This window comes from Syngnathoides biaculeatus, chromosome 18 (genome assembly GCF_019802595.1).
Source record: "Syngnathoides biaculeatus isolate LvHL_M chromosome 18, ASM1980259v1, whole genome shotgun sequence".
NCBI lineage: Eukaryota > Metazoa > Chordata > Actinopteri > Syngnathiformes > Syngnathidae > Syngnathoides > Syngnathoides biaculeatus.
Genome location: NC_084657.1, coordinates 11,217,383 through 11,236,948, shown reverse-complemented (window position 1 = coordinate 11,236,948; position 19,566 = coordinate 11,217,383). Strand labels below are relative to the sequence as shown.

At 43.0% G+C, this 19,566-nt stretch overlaps 2 protein-coding genes across 7 annotated transcripts in view; one reads left to right on the top strand and one right to left on the bottom strand.

The window, feature by feature from the left end:
* Positions 1 to 689: 689 nt before the first annotated feature.
* zgc:56585 (uncharacterized protein LOC393297 homolog) lies at positions 690 to 7,369 on the bottom strand. Of its 2 annotated transcripts, XM_061804351.1 has the most exons (7): positions 7,161 to 7,348; positions 5,730 to 5,853; positions 4,357 to 4,463; positions 4,146 to 4,242; positions 2,428 to 2,504; positions 2,191 to 2,348; positions 690 to 943 (listed from the first exon to the last, which is right to left on the bottom strand). In XM_061804351.1, exons 1-7 carry the CDS (start codon positions 7,251 to 7,253, stop codon positions 814 to 816), a joined length of 786 nt encoding a protein of 261 aa, XP_061660335.1. In that variant the 5' UTR covers positions 7,254 to 7,348; the 3' UTR covers positions 690 to 813. The 2 variants fall into 2 exon arrangements, with proteins under 2 accessions (XP_061660335.1, XP_061660336.1); XM_061804352.1 differs by lacking the exons at positions 4,146 to 4,242; positions 4,357 to 4,463 and having other exon boundaries at positions 7,161 to 7,369.
* Positions 7,370 to 12,746: 5,377 nt separating this feature from the next.
* Positions 12,747 to 19,566, top strand: part of larp1 (La ribonucleoprotein 1, translational regulator) — a 34,349-nt gene continuing 27,529 nt past the window's right edge. For all 5 annotated transcript variants that reach the window (XM_061804195.1, XM_061804194.1, XM_061804192.1 and 2 more), the window contains exon 1: positions 12,747 to 13,417. In XM_061804195.1, the coding sequence (XP_061660179.1) occupies positions 13,081 to 13,417 (337 nt within the window). In that variant the 5' untranslated portion in view covers positions 12,747 to 13,080. The remainder of the gene's footprint in view (positions 13,418 to 19,566) is intronic.

Sequence of the window (19,566 nt, the reverse complement as noted above, 5' to 3'; positions counted from 1 at the left end):
AGCCTTGCCGTGATTTATTCGTGGAAGTCGACTTAAAATCACGAATTCGGAATTCAGTTTTTCCTCAGAGCCACGTTCTCGATCGATTTACGTTGTATGACACGCTTTCTCCCCGCCCATAAAGGGGACACTTTTGTTGCAAAAAAAAAAAAAAAAAAATCCCCCACATAAACACCCCACAATCCTTTGCGGATGCAACAAAAAAATTAGACCTGCAGGTGTCGCTCCTGTCAGACTTGGCTGAGGTTTGTGCAGCTCGAGCTCTAAATTCTATTTGAAAAAGCAACTAACTTAACGAAATGTGCTCAATGGTAAAATAATCACCTAAAACCCAATTCCAATAGTTAAAATGACTTTGTATTTGTTTCTGTACGGTCATATGTTCACCTACATGCAAAAATGTACTCTCCAGTAGAAGCAATCCTTGTACTTTTTTTGTTGTAAAAAGTATTGAAATGTTTTAGTATTCAAAAATCCATAGCCTATAAATTCACTATAGAAAAAAAAAAAAAAAAAAAAAAAAAATCTCCCCCCTCCCCCCCAAGAACATAAAAATAGGTATCATTTAAATTAAAATGTTTTTTCCCCTCCCTGAATTGGTTGCATTCCCCCCCCCCCCAGCAGGAACAAATTTTTACCCTAAAATGTGCAAAAGCACCAAAAGTTGAATGAAAATAAGAATACAATGATGCAATCTCTGGTTAAGTTTTAATATGGCATCTGTATCAATTCAACATCCATTGAAGCGGAAAGCTATATGCAAGATATATTTTACAATACATTCAATAAGCAGACGAGTTGGGTGAGGAAAAACTATTTGGCCTCCGGTTCGATGGAAGGGAACGTCGCGTACATGTTTCCGATGGGGCACACCATGTAGGCCTCACCGTTCTTGCTCTCATCTGTCACCAGTTCCAGAAGGCACTCTGCAACATCTGAGGGACTGAAACAAAAAACGTGGCACATTAAAAAGAAAAAAAAAAAAAAAAAAAAAAAAAATTGGTTGTGGAAAATTGATTTCAGGCATTACCCCTACGCTAGTTTATCCATTTAAAGTCAGCAATTTTCAGGAGCCAGACTTGTCTCGTGCAAATGAGTCACTACTCACCAAGTCAAATGTTACCATGGCTACTGAGCTGAAGCTAGGGTGTTGCAACTAAGCTAAATGAAAAATTAAAATGCACACATTTGGTACTTGAAAAAACATTTTCAGTTGACCCAATTACACTTGGTTTGATTTCTGCATGCAGCGGACCTGCATAAAAACTGAACATTTGAGTATGTGCCATTTATCAGAAGCTGTGCAGGTTTTGCTTTGTGTGAGACGATCAGAACATCCATCCATTTTTTTGGGCGCTTATCCTCACGAGGGTCGCGGGGAGTGCTGGAGCCTATCCCAGCTGTCAACGGGCAGGGTACGCCCTGAACTGGTCGCAAGCCAATCACAGGGCACAGAGAGAAACAGCCGCACTTGCAAAAATCACACCTAGGGCCAATTTAGAGTGTCCAATCAATGTTGCATGTTTTTGGGCTGCAGGAGGAAACCGAAGTGCCCACCCGGAGAAAACCCACGCAGGCACGGGGAGAGCATGCAAACTCCACACAGGCGGGCTCGCGATCGAACCTGGGTCCTCACAACTGTGAGGCTTTACCAGCTGAGTCACTGTTGCCACCCCCCCCCAAAAAAAAAAAAAGCCGCTTATCCTCATGAGGGTTGCGGAGAGTGCCATAGCCTATCCCAGCTATCAACAGGCAGGGTACACCCTGAACGGGTTGCCAGCCAAGCGCATGACATAAGGACACAAACTGTCACACTCACACCTATCGGCAATTTAGAGTCTCCGATTAATGTTGCACATTTTTGGGATGTGGAAGGAAACCGAAGTGCCCACCCTGAGAAGACCCACGCAGGCACGGGGAGAACACGCAAACTCCACACAGGCAGGGCCGGGATCGAACCGTGAGGCCAACGCTTTAGCACTTTGCTGTTGAGTCATGTAAATTGGTCAATTTGTGACAACAATTCAGAACACTTTAAATGGGCAGCTTAAAACCAGTTTTGCTCTTTGACATGACAGCGTTCCCAAGTAGTTACTTAAAAACCACATGCGTTTTTTTTGGTGGGGTGGGGGGGTGATGAGATTTACTCATTTAATTTGAAACAGGGGTGCACGGAATCCCACCACTCACCTTAACACACCGTACTTGTCTAGTAGTTGCCTGGTGGGCTCCTCCAGTATGGTGAATTGGCCCAGTTTTTCAGTCAAGTGCGCCAGCAGCTCAGTTTTCACCAAAGCCGGGCAGAGGGCGTTAAAGCGGATGCCGAAGCCCGCCATGGTGGAGGCGCCCTAGCACGTACACAAAGCACAATTCCATATTCGTGGTACAGAGTTTCACATTTTGCGCGAGTCGTTAAAACAAGCTCACCGCCATGGCTCTGGTGAAGCCGATCACGCCGCTCTTTGTGGCGCTGTAGACTGGGCAGCTCAGCAGAGGTTTGATACCTATGTTTAAAAAAATAAATAAAATTAAAAAAAAAAAAAAAAAAAAAAAAGGGGCAACACATTGGGATTTGACACTTTTGGTAATTTATGCCAGATATGCATTTTAATACTGCAGCGCCTTCAAGTCTTATGTTGGCCAGAGGAGGAGGGTGATAGCTTCTTGCCAAAAATCAACCATACTTAATTGAGGAGCTTCATTTAGACCAAATTTAATCTCTTGTGACCATCGTGTCATGTTGGGACCAAGGAACCATTTTGGAGTTGAAGAGCTTCATTTAGCCAAAAGTATGCACCGTTGTCATTTTGGGTACGAAGGAACGCAAGTGATTTGAGGAGCTTCATTTGTACAAAAATAATTTGGCACCCTTGTGACATCGCTTGGCAAATTCAAACCTTTGTGAGGTGGTTGGGGGCAGAAATCGCAGACTTCACCTCACTTTCAAGGCAGAGCTCAACCCCCTTTGGATGTACAGTACTTGAAATATTTGGACTATGATGAAATACCTTTTGTACATCCATTATCTACCGCTTTTCCAGGTCGGGTCACAGAGGTAAGTAGCTTCAGCAGGGATACCCAGACTTCCCTTTCCCAAGCCACTTCTTCCAGAGGGATTCCCAAGCCAGCCAAGAGAGTCTCTCCAGCATATCCTGGGTCACCCTCGGGGTCTCTTTCCGGTGGGACATGCCCGGAACACCTCACCAGGGAGGCGTCCGAAACCGATGCCCCACCCACTTCAACTGGTTCCTCTCAATGCAGAGGAGTAACGGCTCGACACTGATCCCCTCCCGTACGACCGAGCTTCTCACCCCATCTCTAAGGGAGAGGCCGGACACCCTGCGGAGGGAACTCATTTGGGCCGCTTGTATCCGGGCTCTTGTTCTTTCGTCACGACCCACAGGTGAGGGTAGGAACGTAGATAGCCTGGTAAATTGAGAGCGTCGCCTTGACTGCCTCTTTTCCACGACGGACTGATAAAGTCCGCATCACTGTAGACGCTTCACCGACCAGTCTGTCAATCTCGTGCTCTATTCTTTCCCCTCACCTTTTTGTACAGTGAATTATATTTGTTCCCTTCATCATGAATCTGCTTCTTGTTACGCAAAGTGTTACATAAAGTTCTAAAACGTCTAAATTGCCACCTCATGTGGCTTTCATTTCATAACTTAAAAAAAAGGAGCAAAACATGCAATGATTTACAGGCTACGGCAACATTTTTTTAATCTTGTAAATGTTAACGAGTGGCAATTTGCTGGCATCAAGTTATAGCTACAGCCAGCGTGCGCGTTGATGGCTGCAAAAAGTTAATTTTTAAACATTTACAGTGTCCCCCCCACCCCAGTATTGGTCTGCAGCCAGAGAAGGTCCTATAAGGACAAAGCCTCGCCACGTTATGACAAGTATCTGCGAGTCGCCGTCATACATTCCACATCTTGCAGGGTAAACAATTTGTCCTTCAACGGGGAGAACTACTGGAAATTTACAAAAACCACTATTCGATAAAACAATCTCAGAACTTCTGCATGACCAAAGTATCAAAGGCTCATGGATAATCAGTTGTGAAAGCCAAATTTTAAAGCTACATTCCCTGGCTGACCACCTTCCAAGCAACGATATTCAAAGTCAAGCGTGGGCGCCTTCACCTGCCATGGAAGCTGTGTTGATAATGACTCCTCCTCGGCCACCTTTCAACTTGCTCATGTGCTCCAGGGCTGCGTAAGTCCCCTTGATCACGCCCACCTATCACAAAATCCATAACAGCAGTTATTTGACAATCAGGAGCTCGTGAGTCCCCGACCATTTGGTGGCAGGTGGGTGGGCATCACAGACGCAACCGCATCGCCGGGTTCTTACAAGGTTGATGGCCACCATTAGCTCCCAGTCGCCCTCATTCAGGATGCCAGCGTTGTTGCAAAGGATGTCGATACCGCCAAAGGTGTCAGCAGTGGTCTTGAAAGCAGCTTGGCCATGTATGATTGGGGGATTAATTCAGGAATTCCACATGTTAACACTTTCAGTTTTGAAGTGGAAGGTTTTAGGCAAACTAAGTTTATTTTCAGATTTAGTTTTGTCATGAAATACAATCACCAAAATTCTGCATCCTGTATTAAAAGGAAGTGATCCAGCTGGGAAAATTACAAGTCAATAGTTTTGGCCAAGATTCTAGAAATACTTTTCACCAACTAGTTGAGGAATTCTTTGTAATTGTATTCTCGATCTATTTTGAGAAGGAATCGCACAGTCACAGCTACGATAAGGGTTAAACTATACATCTTTGACCTTTTAGATAAAAAGGCAAAAGTATGCCACACCAATGAATTATCACATTCAAAATAGCTCAATTTGGAGTTCCTCTGGGCTCAGTCTTCAGGACACTACTATTTTCTATAGACAGCATGTTGGATTAGCCCAATTTCATGCAGATACTGACTTTTATTGCCTTATTCCCACCATTTCAGAAGCGCTTCACAACTTGAAGGGTATTAGTTACCTCAGAACAAGCTGAGCTACATTTGACTAATGTTAACAAAAAAAAAAAAAAATTCTCCTCAAGCCAACAGTCGAATTTTGGATTTTATTTCAGAGGCCTTGCCCCCTCCTTTGAACCCAAGATACCCTGCCTGATGCATTTGAGCTACTTTATTATGGTGACCTTTTGGACAAATGCACCTGCCCATTGTTTTATCGCAAATTGTAAAACTAACGCCACCGTTTATGATATCAAAGGTTGGCTGGCACATTAATGCTGTAAAGAAGCTAAAAAAAAAAAAGTCGCACTATTAAATATAATTTTTTTTGGGGTACATTTGAGAGCTGAAAGACAGTGAACTGTACATAGTCTCCGAGAGACACGACCACCCACTCAAAACAGTCCAGTTCGACTGGCAAAAAGTGTGCTGCAATACAATCAAAGCAAGCATTATGAAAAAAAATAATTTCATTCATAAATTTACATTGAAATGTGCTCCAAAAGAATGCAGACGAAATATGCCATGAGATTCTTTTTAAATGCTTATCACTGACTCTCTCTCTCCATAGTTGGGTTTTATACGCTGGATAATTCGGCAGGCAGGTTTAGACAAGGGGAAGAATGCAAACCAATCAAACTGCTGCTTTTCATTCCATTCCAACACAATAGACGTTGACAAACACATCCTAAGGCCGGTCGTATAGCCGCGTACTTCCTTTCGGCCATTTGTCCGAAATCAAAAGTGCACCGGCGTTACCTTTCAGCTGCTCCTCCAATTGGACGTCGCAGCTCAGGAAAAGAGCGGAGTCTTGCCCCTTCTCCTTGTTGAGAGCTTCCATCAAACTCTTTCCTGCGCTTTCATTCACATCCAGTAGAACAACCTGCAGTGGAGGGAAGTAAACTAATTTTCCTGTGTCATGCATTTGTAGACATCGCAAGTCATCCAGTTTCAAAATCAGGGTGAGGTCAAAAAAAAAAAAAAAAAAAAAAACCCTGCTTCCATGAATCAGAGCCGCTCAGTTCAGCCTCCACGCCATTCAATACTCTGGCTCATAAGTGAAAGATTTCCAGTCATTCACAAACAGGCAGTGAAAGAGCTTTGCAGTGTGTAGGGATCTTAGTTTGATGGCCAAACCTGACTTGGCCTCCAAAGTTCCTCCTTACTTTTTAGAACTCATACAAGACTGGAAAATTTATGCTTTTAACAGACGACACGAGAAAAAAAAAAAAAAAAAAAAAAAAAAACTAAAAAGTTTAATCACAATGCACATTTTATGTTACAACATTATTTCCTCAAAACTCACATTAAAAAAAAAAAAAATAAATAAAACAAGTATTCAGTGCTTGCTTTACAATCCCAATTAACCTTTAACAGCAATAGTATTTTTTTGTTTTTAATTGCCACACTCATGGTCAGATTCACCTACTTTGCAGAACGTCTGATGGTATAACATTTTATAAAATTTAAACCATGCAACTGTTTATACTATAAAACACTAGCATGGCTAATTGACCGAAGGTGGAGTCCAAACAAACTACAGAAGGGCTCGAGGATGATTATAAATTCAACACACATTACAAAAGATACAAAAAAAAAAGTGCTCAATTTCTTTTCTGAGCAAAAGGAATATATATATATATATATATATATATATATATATATATATATATATATAGACACAAATGCGAGGACATGGGGAATAAGATGGAAAAATAAGCTATTTTTAATCAGTAAGCCTTGGTGTCTTTTTTTTTTTAGATGTATTGGTTCAAGCACATTGTGGAGAAGCCCTCGTTATATGCACAGTCATAATGACAAAGCCTTTTCATTTGATATTTGAAACAAAATTTGCTTTATGAGGGATCACAAAAACCACAAAATTGCACTTTGTGGCCTTCAATAAATGGAACAATGGTAGGGATTTTTTGTTTCCCCTTCTCTGAAAAGGACCAATTGTGTTGTTGTTAAGTCGTTAGAAGAAAGAATAAGCCTGTTCCATTTCGTTGTCTTAAAACTTTCTCTTGACTTTGGTAGGACCATAGGACATTTTGTTGTATTTTAGTGAAACACATAAAAGAAGGAGTGTTAGTTATAACTATGTCACTTTATGTGAGCTGCAAATCGAAAAGCTGTAGTCTAAAACAAAAACAAACCCCGCCAAAGTTTTTTTTTTTTTTGCACGCTTACCTTTGCGCCATTCTTGAAGAGAATCTCGCTTAACGCTTTTCCGATTCCTGCTGCAGCGCCTGTTACCACGGCCACTTTGCCCTCCAGTGACATTTTTTTTTTTTTTTGTGCGGTTCGGGTAGAAAGTGTGGATCTAGCTTGACTGTCTTGAGGTGTGCGCGTTAATGATTGGATGCAAGTGTGTGCGGGCATATAAGAATGCACGCTAGGCACCACCCACCAAGCCAAACATGTTGACGGGATGATTGCTCAATAGGAAATGTGTGTTGTTGTTTTTTTTCAAGCAATTACTGCACATGTTGCAGAGTTAAGCAATTAAGAGTGAAGTCTGACAAGCTGTATTCATGCCGAATTGATCATATTTTTTTATGATTGAGGAATATTTTAAAATTATGGGGAAAAAAGCAGGTAATGTGACGTGCAGCGTTGAAAAACACAATCCTTCCAATGGAGTTTGGTTCAATTCGTGGGCTCAGTGGGTGCTATTCCAAAAGTGGACACTAGAGGGTAATAAAGCGTCGTGAGGGAGAACGTCTATTTGAAATGACCAGCAGCTCAGGCTTGGGAAAGTCTTAGTTTTATTAAAAAATTAAAAATGTACAAAATAAAAAAACAAATAGACGGCCTAACGAGTAGCATCTGTGTCGCAGTGTAATTACTCCAAGCAACAGATGTTTGAACATGGAAACACACGTTCGCAGATAATATCAGAATGCAGAAAGAAAGCATATGATCTTTATCCCGTGGAAAGAATGACTAATATGGCGACCGCTGGCGACCCTAGTGAAGATAAGCGGAACGGAAGATGAATGAATGAATGAATGAATGAACGACTGGTTCGAATCTGCCGCACAGTTCTGAGCACCAAGTTTCAAATCTGTGTGGAATTTGGATCTTATTCAGTTGGTGGGTTTTCTCCGGGTACTTCAGTTGAAGGAATGAAAGATTGTTGTGTGTATACGTGCGTTGCGATTGGCTGGTGAATAGCGTGCACTCCGCCTCTCGGCCAGAGTCAACTGAGATGGGTGCCAGGACCCCTGCAATTGCTTATCCTCATTTGGGGTATGGAAAATGGGTGAATGGATGTATTATCCTGTTCATGGTTTGGAAAGGCGCACATGCAAGATGGAGCAGCACAATGTCCATTGAAGTGAATGTACCATCCATCCATTTTCTTAGCCGCTTATCCTCAGAAGTGCTATTGCCGTCTATTTTTTTAAAGTAATTATCTAGGTACAAGGCGGCACGGTGGTGCAGCTGAAAAGCGTTGCCCTCACAGTTCTGAGGTCCCGGGTTCGATACCGGACCTGCCCATGTGGAGTTTGCATGTTCTCCCCGTGCCTGTGTGGCTTTTCTCAGGGCACTCCGGTTTCCTCCCGCATCTCAAAAACATGCAACATTAATCAGGCACTCTCAATTGCCCTGAGGTGTGATTGTGAGTGTGGCTGTTTGTCTCGACGTGCCCTGCGATTGGCTTGCAACCAGTTAAGGGTGTACGTCACCTCTTGCCTGTTGACAGCTGGGATTGGCTCCAGCCTTCCCCGTGACCCCTTGTGAGGATAAGCGGATGGAATGTAAATGTACTGAAGCTCAAAAGTTAAATACAACAGAACTGTACTTATGCAGCGATTATTTGGCTTACCACGAGAGGGAGCCCATGTAGCACAAGTGGTACTGGCCATTTTTTGAGAATGGTCGATTCCACTCTGTTGGAAGCAATATATTGTATTGACAATAATAAGTGGGGATGAGCAGTAATGGTGGTGGCTCGCAGGTGCTCAACTGCAGGGCAAAAAACCGAAATGAAGTCATGTGTTTTCCTGTGTGAGGTCACACCAGGGCGTCTGTGTGGGAGGGGGGTAGACCTGAACTCCTATCAGCCGCTCTCAGGGAGGACGCACCCTGTTCCAACTCCCTCTCGATGTTCCACGTCACGTCGTTTTAACTCGTTTCTTGCTTGCAAAAACTGCGTCCGTTGAACAATTCCACTGGGAAAACCGTGGGTGTTCAAACACCCGCGCACAACCCGCTGCTGCGACAAAATGCGTAGGTATTGGAACAAACACACCTTCCAGATGTGCGACGAATAGTGCAGGTGCCGGACATATCTGGGTATATAGAACCATTACACGGGAGAATGTGTGGGTGTTCGACTGTATGATGAAGCACCCGCATCCCTTACAGCTGTGACAATAAAAAAAAAAGTGCTGGTGTTGCAACCTTTCACTGACAGATGTCTGGGTGTTGAAACCTTTCACTGGTAAAAATGGAGAAACATGCACATCTCCAGTGGGTGCAAGCAAAAGTGTGGGTGTTGAACCCGCTCAACATCAGATGTCTGCCAACACCGAATACCTGCAGACGTGACAAAATGAATAAGTGTGGAAACCTTTTACCCAGAGGAGCTCTCAAAACAGTGACAAAAAGTGTGGGCGCGCAGTACCTTCACCAAGAAAAGTGCGGGTATTGAAACACGCGTATTTAATGCTTCATGAAGTGGATGATGGACGCAGGGTGAGAGGGGGGCACATATATGTACACGCCCCCCCCCCCCCCCCCCACACACACACACCTCCACCCGGTGCTGCTTACGGGGCAAATGTTCCATTTAGCGGCTTTCAACTGTGACTTGCTGACAAGCTGCTGACTTGTGTTTTCCGTGGCGATTACGGGCGCCAAAAGGGCGCGGCTCGGCGGACAATGGCGCAGAGATTTACGCGTCCCCGGCGCGGTCGCACACAAAGAGGACAGCCCGCCGCCATTGAGGCCGACGGCGACCTGTTTACAGTTCGGGGGCCCTACGTGGGCCGCGGTGGGAAAAGGGGACAAACCGGAGCATAAGTGGGTCTGTAATGTAAGACGGGTTATTGATTATCTAACATTAACTGTTTTTAATGATCCTCAAATGTCATTTGTAGTGAAACAAAACAATGACTTGACAGCTACTGACAGCAAATCAGGCTCAACAATAAATCTCTACATGTGTACGCATTGTCTTAAAGAGAAAGGGTCTTTTTTTGTTTTGTTTTTTGTTAAGCGCACTTGAATGCACCAACAAAAGAAAAAAGGCTGCTGGAATCTTCCGTACTGATGTACTCTGTACTCTGTACCCACATTTGAGGAAGGAAAAAAAAAAAGATTCACCTGGAAAAGCGCGTTAACGTGCTCACAATTGCCACCGGTTTGCCAAAAGGCGTGGGTGTTGAAACACCGTGGAAGTAAATTTGTGCCAGCAGGATTTGAATGAAATAGGCCGCCGAAAATTTTATGTTGCAAAATTCACATTGTTATTTCAAAGTGATCACATTTTCACAAAAAAAAAAATTCAACCTTTGAAAATCAAATGCAATGTTTTCACTCTCCTGAAATTCAACTGGCTACAATTCGTTGTCTGAAATTCAGTTTAATACTATTAAGAAGGCAGGGTTACTTCAGGTCAGAAACCCAACACTCAGCCAATCCAGTTACGCTTTCTTAATCACGTGACGTCACGTGACTGACAAAGCGTAACTGGATTGGCTGGCTGTTCGACGGTGAATTTCAGACAACCAGTTGAATATCAGGAGACTGAAAATATTGCGTTTGAATTTTAAAGGTTGATTTTTTTTTTACATTGCGAATTTGTTAACTGAAAAGTTAAAACTGAAATACAGCAATTGGAAATGTGATCACTTTGAAATTACAATTTCATTTTTAAATTCAAATCCTGGTGGCACCTATTCACTTCCACAAAACACCATCAAAAAACCAACAAAAACTGCGGTAATTGAAGCATTTCCTCTGGGAAAAGTGTGGGTGTCGGTTTTAAAACGCCCACATCTTATCGAGTCCTGCAAAAGTGCGCATGTCGAAACAATCCACCGGCAAAAGTGCGGGTTGCTAAAACAACCACGACTCAGGGATGCAATTCAACGTGTGAGTGTTGAACTCAAAAACTGTAGTCGTTGAAACACCCGCAGTCTTTGCGAGTGCGACGAAATGCGGATATCGAAACAATTCACTACCTAGTGAGGATTGTTGAAACACCGGCACACCCGGGGATGGGATAATAACCGTGGGTGTTGAACCACCAGGAAATGAAACGTGTGCCTATTGAATCCTTTCACAGCGAAAAGTGCGGGTGGCGATTGTGTTCATTTTGAAACCTTTCACTCGGAAAAGGTGCAGGTGTTGAAACGTCCAAATGCCTTGCAGGTCCACTTACGTGTCGGTGTTGAAATATTTCACCTCCAAAGGTGTTTTTTTTTTCTTTCTTTTTAAACACCCACAACCTCATGGATGCAACAAAATGTGAGCGTTGAAAACCGTCACTGGGAAAAGTGTGGGTGCTCAAACAGCTGCAACAGTTATTTGGGCACGTGTGACTTTTTTTTTTTTTTATCTCGCCATATTCATGGCCTAATGTGCAACACTGCCCTGCCTTTCTTTATTTAATGATAATTTGCGGTACAGGTAGGACGGGACGTGGATTTTCGCACTCCACCCAGTTAGTGTGTGACACCCTCGCTCCTTAATCCAACAGTGACTGACTCAGCCTGAGCGAATGAGCACCTAGTGGCAGTCTTGGAACTTTCCTTCAGCAGCCATGCTGCATTCCACATTGAATTTCTACTGCAATGCGATGAGAACCAAAAAAAAAAAAAAATGTTTTTGATCACTTCCTGGGTCAGACTGGTATTATTCTGCCTATATTATATAAATTACAAAATCCATTGGTTCTACCTAAATTACGCTTTTTTTTTACGCTTTTACGCCGTGACAAACTTTACATTAAATACACACGAGTGCTTTGGTGTCGTGACGTTACCGCACGCCTGAAAGTACTGTACATCAAAAATATCAAAACAATAGTATTACTATTACTTTTAGAGACATGCGCACACGGCGTGCACACGTGCAAGGGGGAGGGGTCGCAAAAGATGCATTCATGGACAGGCTACTCTGTATTTGTTGACCAGAGTCAAGTCTGTTTCCCACTGTGCTGTGAGCATAATTGTGAAGAGTTTATTCTGCCATAAAAGTTCAAAAACTTCAAATAGTTTAAAGACCGAAAGACAGGTTAAAAAACGAAGGATTGGTGCTGTGATTACCAAATTGGGAAAATACGAAGTGAAGTTAGTTGAACACAATTACGAGCCACGACAGTACTTTCTCATAACTGGATTTATTTCTGATCAAAATACGGTTTTAATTGTGAGTTTAAATCACAATGACGGTATTCATAAAACGATGTGACCAATTAGAATCAAAACTTTAATTAAAAAGGGTCGGCATTCGAAATGGCAAACAGGTTCATCCTTTTCACCTGAAGACACTGAATGCAGCATTACTATGACGCGAAGCTTTTTTGCTGCATTCATGATATAGGGATAATAAAAATTCACACGATTAAAAGTCAACAAGTACGTGTATTGTGTATTAGGAATCTGAAATTATAGATTTACTATCCCTAAAACAGTATTTGAAATTGGGATCGAAACTCTTTACAAAGGCTCAATAATCGAAATGGAAAATACGTGTTTATTTTTTTTTTGTCTGAAGACTTTAAACGCAGCATGTGACGTGCCGCGAAAGCGCGCTCCCGACTGTACGTGCCGACTCCCCCTCTACGTCGTACGTGCGCGCCCCACTGGCATCGCGTGGTGGAGAGCGACCATATTGCTGGTAGTGGCGGAGGTAGGGTTGTTCTCCCCCCCTTTCCCCGTAAAAGGCCAACCGAAAGCCGTTCTTTTAACATTTCTTTTATATGTTTAAACCACGCGTGGACGTCTGTTTCTCAGACGGACGGTCGTTTGGGATTTGAGAGGCAGGTGCGGCCGAACAACTTCACTTTTCCCCCTTCGAGCGAACTCAGACCGGGGGGGAAGGAGGAGGAGGACTGGTAATCCCGAAGGGGGTGGGAGAACGACGGAGGTTGGAAATGGCCACTCAGGTGGAGGCTCCTATCCTGCCGAGCAACTCGCTTATCCAAACGACGGAAGAGCAAGGCAAAGCGAACCACGCTCAGTCGGAGTTGGAGGTCGACGGGGCCAAGCGGGGCCAGGCGGCGGGTGTCGACGGGGAGGAGGAGGAGGAGGAGTGCTCCGGGAGCCCGACGGAGGCGGACAAGGGGGGTTGTGACAGCGAGGCCAAGCCCGACGAACAGAGCGTTAAAACCCGGAAGGAGTTTACCGACGCTCCCCCGCCCAAGGTGAACCCGTGGACTAGGAAAATGAACGCGGTGACCGTGGTCAGCGTGAACGGACAAGTACATCACGGTGGGTACCCCACTTGCCCTCCCCCTCCCCCACGTTTGTTCCTCTGTGGTCCGTCAAGCAGCAGCTGTCTGTCAGGCGGGCCAGGTAGCGTTCTTTTTGTCCAAATGTCAAAGCCCTTCCTGATCTATTTGGAGTCCAGCACGCATGCATCCGTACACCCCTCCTCCCACCTCCCCTACTCGGGCAGGCTATTCCTGGAATCAGGGTGGCTAAAACGAAGCCACGAGTATCTCGTTGCACACGCACCCTTTTTTCTTTTTTCCTTTAAAAGTTGTGCTGCACGAAAGTGCAACGTCATATCGGTGCATGGAAAAAAAAAACGATAAATGGACGATTCCCGTGATAATTTTGAGTGATAAAACGCACACACCACGGGACTTAAAAACAAAAAACGTCCACCACGTTGAGCTTTCGTAACTCCTACACAGACTGAGCTAAAACTGCTCTTTGTGCTCATAACGTCTTAAAAATGGCCTTTAACTTCCCCCCCAAACAAGAGGAGAAAAGAAGTGGAGACGCCCGCCTAGCATCTCACGTATCAAGCCGCAAAAGCTAGCCGGCTAACAATAGCACGGGGCCTAGCTCACCCTCCCCACGCCCGGCCCTTTCATTCGTCTTCTTTAATTAAAAAAAACGCCACCCCTCCCCCCCGTCTTTAATCGCACAGCATTTTGTGCGGGTCTCGCTCAGAACATTTGGTGACTTAATCTTCTTAAAAAAAAAAGTAGCCGAGGAGGTTTGTTATGAGACGTCACGTGTTCACTCCACGTGTAGGATGCATGGTTAGCCTAGCTCTTTGGCTAATTGTAACTCTGGTCGAAATAAATCATGCCCGTGTTTACGTTCCTTGTGGCATCCCCCCGTGTTTATTTCGCCGATTGTCATGTCACCCGTGCGTCGTCAACCCCTCCTAGGGCTACCAGTTAGCCGTGGAAGCTAACCAGGCTCCGTGCAAGTCATCGTGATTTCTCCAATGAATGCACCGCAGTTTGCTTTTTTTCATGTAACCAATCAAAAAAAAAAAAATAAAATTGCTGTGCAGATCATGATTAGGCGTTTTTATACCTCTCAAGATGGCCTTAGTCAGTGAAACGACAACGTGTCTTTCAGCCATTTGTGACACCCCAATTCCCCCACCGATTTGGTGCTGGTGCTTTAAAACTGCACGACTATTCCATGAGGCTTCTGGCAGGTTGGTGTACGTTTAAATTTAAAATGCCAGTAGAGCGAACTGTTGCGACATCAGCAAATAAATGTGATTTTTTTATTTACGTAGTGAATTCCATTGTCATAATTTTCTCTTCTGTTTTGACAGTAAGCCAAAACCCCTTTTGGGCCACCGTATCTCAACTGGTTGGTTGGTACCCAAAAGTACAATGAAAAGATATCACGATTAATAATCGCCAATTATTTTGATCATTAATTAAAATACATAAATAATCGCTGAATGAAAATATTCAATTTGATAGCCCGAATGGTGGCCATATGTTTGGACACCTCGCTGTTAATTTTTTTCATCAAGTGTACCAAACTTAGCAATTTTCCAGGGTGCGTCGTGGCAAAAGCGGGCATCTTTCGCCAATATTCAAGATGTAGACCATGTTCTGCAATATTACGTATTCATATGTACGGTAGCATCTTCTGCAAGTGTGAATATTGATTTGCATGTGTGAATATTGATTTGCGCGTCTTCGGTGTTTTAGGCCATCTTCTCCGCCAAATCCCGCACAACACCATCGTTGTCAGTTTGGTAACAAGTTTTCACCCGTGCTGTAACAGTTTTTTTGTACTTTTTTTTTTTTTTTTTTTAATATTCTAACAAAGTCAAGTTATTTTCTGGCAGAAAACCAGTCCCCACTAAATTTAAAGTAACATATAGTCTTGTTCAGTCACAACGTATAGTCCCACATGAGCTTCTTCAGTGTCAAGATCAGTATCTGTATGCTTGTTACTTCGCTGTACTTTCTTAACATGGCGATATTCGCAATCAGTTTTTGAGTGGTTCTCCAATCGACCTCTGCACTCACCGTTCTTGTGGGTAGCTACTTTGTTTGGCTTACGCTCACTCTGTCAAGTCTCGTGAATATCAAGTCATGTTCTAGGAAGTCCTAAAACTGGTGATTTATGTCTTAAGTCCTCCACCTCGGCTTAGGAGGGAAGAATGTAAATGTCTTTGAGGGTTTAAAGGTTAAGGCCAGAGACGACGACATTGTTGATGAAACCTTTTCAGCAAGTCATGGCTAGCATCACCAATTGGAGAAACCTGCCAGTTAGAACCCGGTGTCGGGTAATGGCAAGGCAGCAAGAGCCGATCATAAATTAATAAGATGTATACCGATAGAAAATTTACAAAATGGGGTTTCTATCAAATCAAGATAAGAACACCCTTCTGGATGGTAGCGTGATTGTAACTTGGGTAGCATCTGTACTTGTAGTCTTTATAAGGTACAAAGTTATCAAATGTAACTAGGTAATATAATTTGGGAAGGGGCATGAATTGTAACTGATACTTTGTAAACAAATGGCTTGCAATGTACTTTTGATGGAACATAACCCATTTGAAACAGCATTTTGTGAAGCTGCATATCGTCGCAACACAAATGAAAAGTAGTGAGGCGATAAACGGTGAAAAGGTGCTGCGGCATTTAAACATTCAGACTCATCAAAATATTAACTGTTGCACTTGTTGACATTGTTCATATTTCTGATTGGTAAAATCCAATCAATCATTAAAAAAAAAAGACAATTCCTCTCCCATTTAACCTTTGGGAACATTTTGTCCTGAATGTGTGATTTCCCCCCCGCCCCCTTTCTAAAGCAAAGTTGTGCTCGTGGTTATTAAAGCAGCGATGCGGCGACATTGGACCAACACTCCTGTGGTATCCAATCTAATTGCTTCTACTGTCCCACAGGTTGACAGCTTTGAAATTTTTAAAATATTGCTGATTTATTTATAGAAATTCGGAGACGCCCGTACAGTAAGAACGTTGTAGCGTTGCAGAGGAACAACAGCTTATCAAAGCGCAAGAGCTGTCACCCAAATTTTCTTCTGGCTTCCAAGTATAAAAGATATTTTTACAATAATGCTAAACTATATTTGTAATTTGGGCGGTACGGTGGCGCAGCTGTAAAGTGTTGGGCTCACAGTTCTGAGGACCTGGGTTCACTCCCGGACTCACCAGTCTATAGTTTGCATGTTCTGCCCGTGCCTGTGTGGGTTTTTCTCCGGGCACTCCAATTTCCTCCCACATACCAAAAACATGCAACATTAAACTAAAATGCCGCCAGGTGTGATTGTGAGTGCAACCGGTTGTCCTCAATGTGCCCTGCGATTGGCTGGCAACCAGTTCAGGGTGTACCCCGCCTCCTGTCCGTTGACAGCTGGGATAGACTCCAGCACTCCCCGCGACCCTTGTGAGGATAAGCGTTTAAGAAAATGGATGGATGGATTTTTGCAAATTAGCATTGGTCAGATTAAAAAGTGTGAATAAGCACGAGTCTCCACAAATAACAGATAACGGTTCCCTCCCATAATAACAAAAATAAGCAGATGTTAATGCCGAACTGTGAATATGCAGGGGTACACTATTTTTTTTTTATTTGATCTATGTACAACACTTTGTTTTAGCATTTTTTTTTAATTGCTTTGTAAATTTAGCTGAGAATTTTGTTACGACGGCGACATAAGCTGAATTGGCAGCCCAGTTTAATTACACTGTAGTCCATCACTCCATGATAAAGGCGTCATAAATGCAGTAAATGTCAGTAACACTTTTAGGTACACCTTGGCAATTTATTTGAATTGTTTTCAATGGTCACATCGCTGTAGTATTCTTCTTGTCTCCTGTGGATGTCCCGACTGGAACTCATCTTTGAAAGAAGTGAGTCATTTTGGACTGCAAGTAGTGCGACACATGGGTTTTTAAAAAAAATAAATAAAATAAAGTAACCAAAAAACCCACAAACTTTCCCAGTTTTCTAACTAAAACTAGTGCAAGTTTGGGAGTTTTGACTTTAGCAAAAGGTTGAATTTATCACTTATCAGTTTTTTTGTATGTACTCACTGTGTCCTTGGATTAAATCCAGTCGTGGATAAGAGGACTCTTAAAAAAGAGTGGAAATGTATTTCCACATCCCAGGTGGCCCGTTTGCAAGAATTCCAGCGTCAATATTTTGCAGCCTGTGACCACCGCTACACCCAAGCATTCTTATTTGGATGCGTCATTATCTTTTTTTCACTATCGGGAATTGCTTATGAGCATTGAAATGTAGTCACATTGATTTGGGGAAAACTGCCTTTCTTTGAGAAATGTTTCGGCATTTGAAGTCGCTTATGATTAACGTGTGATGGTAAAAAGCAGTTTCCATGGGCAAAGATGATTTACAAGATGCTTTAGATTGCATGTGTGGTCAAAGAACAAATTAAACTTGTATCTCAAGCCACCACTGTTTGTAGTAACATTGGGACTAAATAAGATTTGGCCTGCGGTGTGAATCCCGCTTTAGCATCCGTGCTTACTCCAAACACTTTCATTCCATTTAGAAAATGTCACTCGACTCCCCCTTTGCTTCCACACCCACTCGACACACGCGTACTATCAGCTGTTTGAGATGAGCTCTTGTCTCAAAGCCATCCACCTCGGGATGCTTTATCTACCCAGGGCTGCGTCTGGGCTCGGCGATAGAAGGGCGTGGACCCTTCACACTGACGGCGTGTCCAGTCGGCGTTGTATCAGTGTTCAGGAGCCTTGAGGGCTCTTTTCTTGAGAGAGTAACACTTGTTTGGATTGTTTAATAATGTAAAAGCTGTACCAGAGGTCACCAATGTGTGGTCCCCACAAGGGCTGCACTTGGCGGCTGCAGGCTTGTTCAAAATAGCTCACCAGTGGTAGGACCTTGTGATTGCCTCGGGATGTCGTCAAAGCGATCATTTGAAAATGTAAATACTTGTAGAGAATTATAAAAAAATTGTTACATATTGATGTGGTTTCATACAGTTTCAAATGATTATTGTGAAAAAGAATTAAGTAGTCAGTGTCTTGACAAAAATGAGTGTTACAGATTTTTAATTCTTTAATTTCTGAGATTCTAGAAGTGTGCATGAAACTGATAAGTCTGCATTATTGCTCACCGTCCAAGAAGTAGCTTTCATACTCAAAACGGCTGATGACTCCGATCTAAGCTAGTTAATGTTAGCCCCTTGTTGTGTTTAGCCTGATATGTGACTATAAAGCTTGCTGACTTTTTGTTACCCAAAATTATATGGTTTGGTTAAACATTTTTGTGTTTAAATATTCGTTTACTCTCGTTTTTATGTCACAGTTTTACAATCTGGAGTGCATGTTAGGACTCTTATTTGGAGAACTATGCCAGCAAGTCTTTATTTCCTCAAAGCGATGCCACACAATAGTCTCCCACTTTTTGAGAGCAAGTTAAGCGAGAACGGAAGCTCGGCAATACTTTAGTTTGTTTTAATACGTATTAGTAAGCCATAAAAAAAAATTGTGTTGAAGGGTACTGCACTATAAGGCGCACCCAAAAGCCTTTAATTTTCTCAAAAGACGACAGTGCGCCTTATAATCCGGTGCGCTTTATATATGGATCAATATTGACCCTTTAGTGCAGCTCCATCTAATGGATGCATAATTTAACCCCAGCCTCTATTGCAGCATCTATTCTATGCGCCTTCTAATGCGGTACGCCTTATATATGAGAGAAAGTTTTAAAATTGGACATTCATTGAAGGTGCACCTTATAACGCAGTGCGCCTCATAGTGCGGAAAATACGGTAATTTCTTTTTTGAATTTTTGTTGAGGTCCGTGCGTCTTCGTCACGTTCGTTTGACGCACCCTCCTTTGGGAAAATTACTTGGTTACTACTATTGATCATTCAATTCATCAATTTGTGAGCACAATTTCACGTGGAAGCCCTTCAGTTCCGGCTCGGATTTGTATTCCACGACACAACCCCGCATCACAACCTCCAACTCACATTTTGCTGTTGAATCTTTGCGTCACATTTGTACACAAAAGGCTTGAGATGATGAGGCGATTGCATTTGACTACAGAAGCCTGCAGGAGCTCATTGAATGTTTCCTCCATATTTGGATCTTGCAAGGCAGGAAGACCGGTTTCCCTCCTGTCGTCGC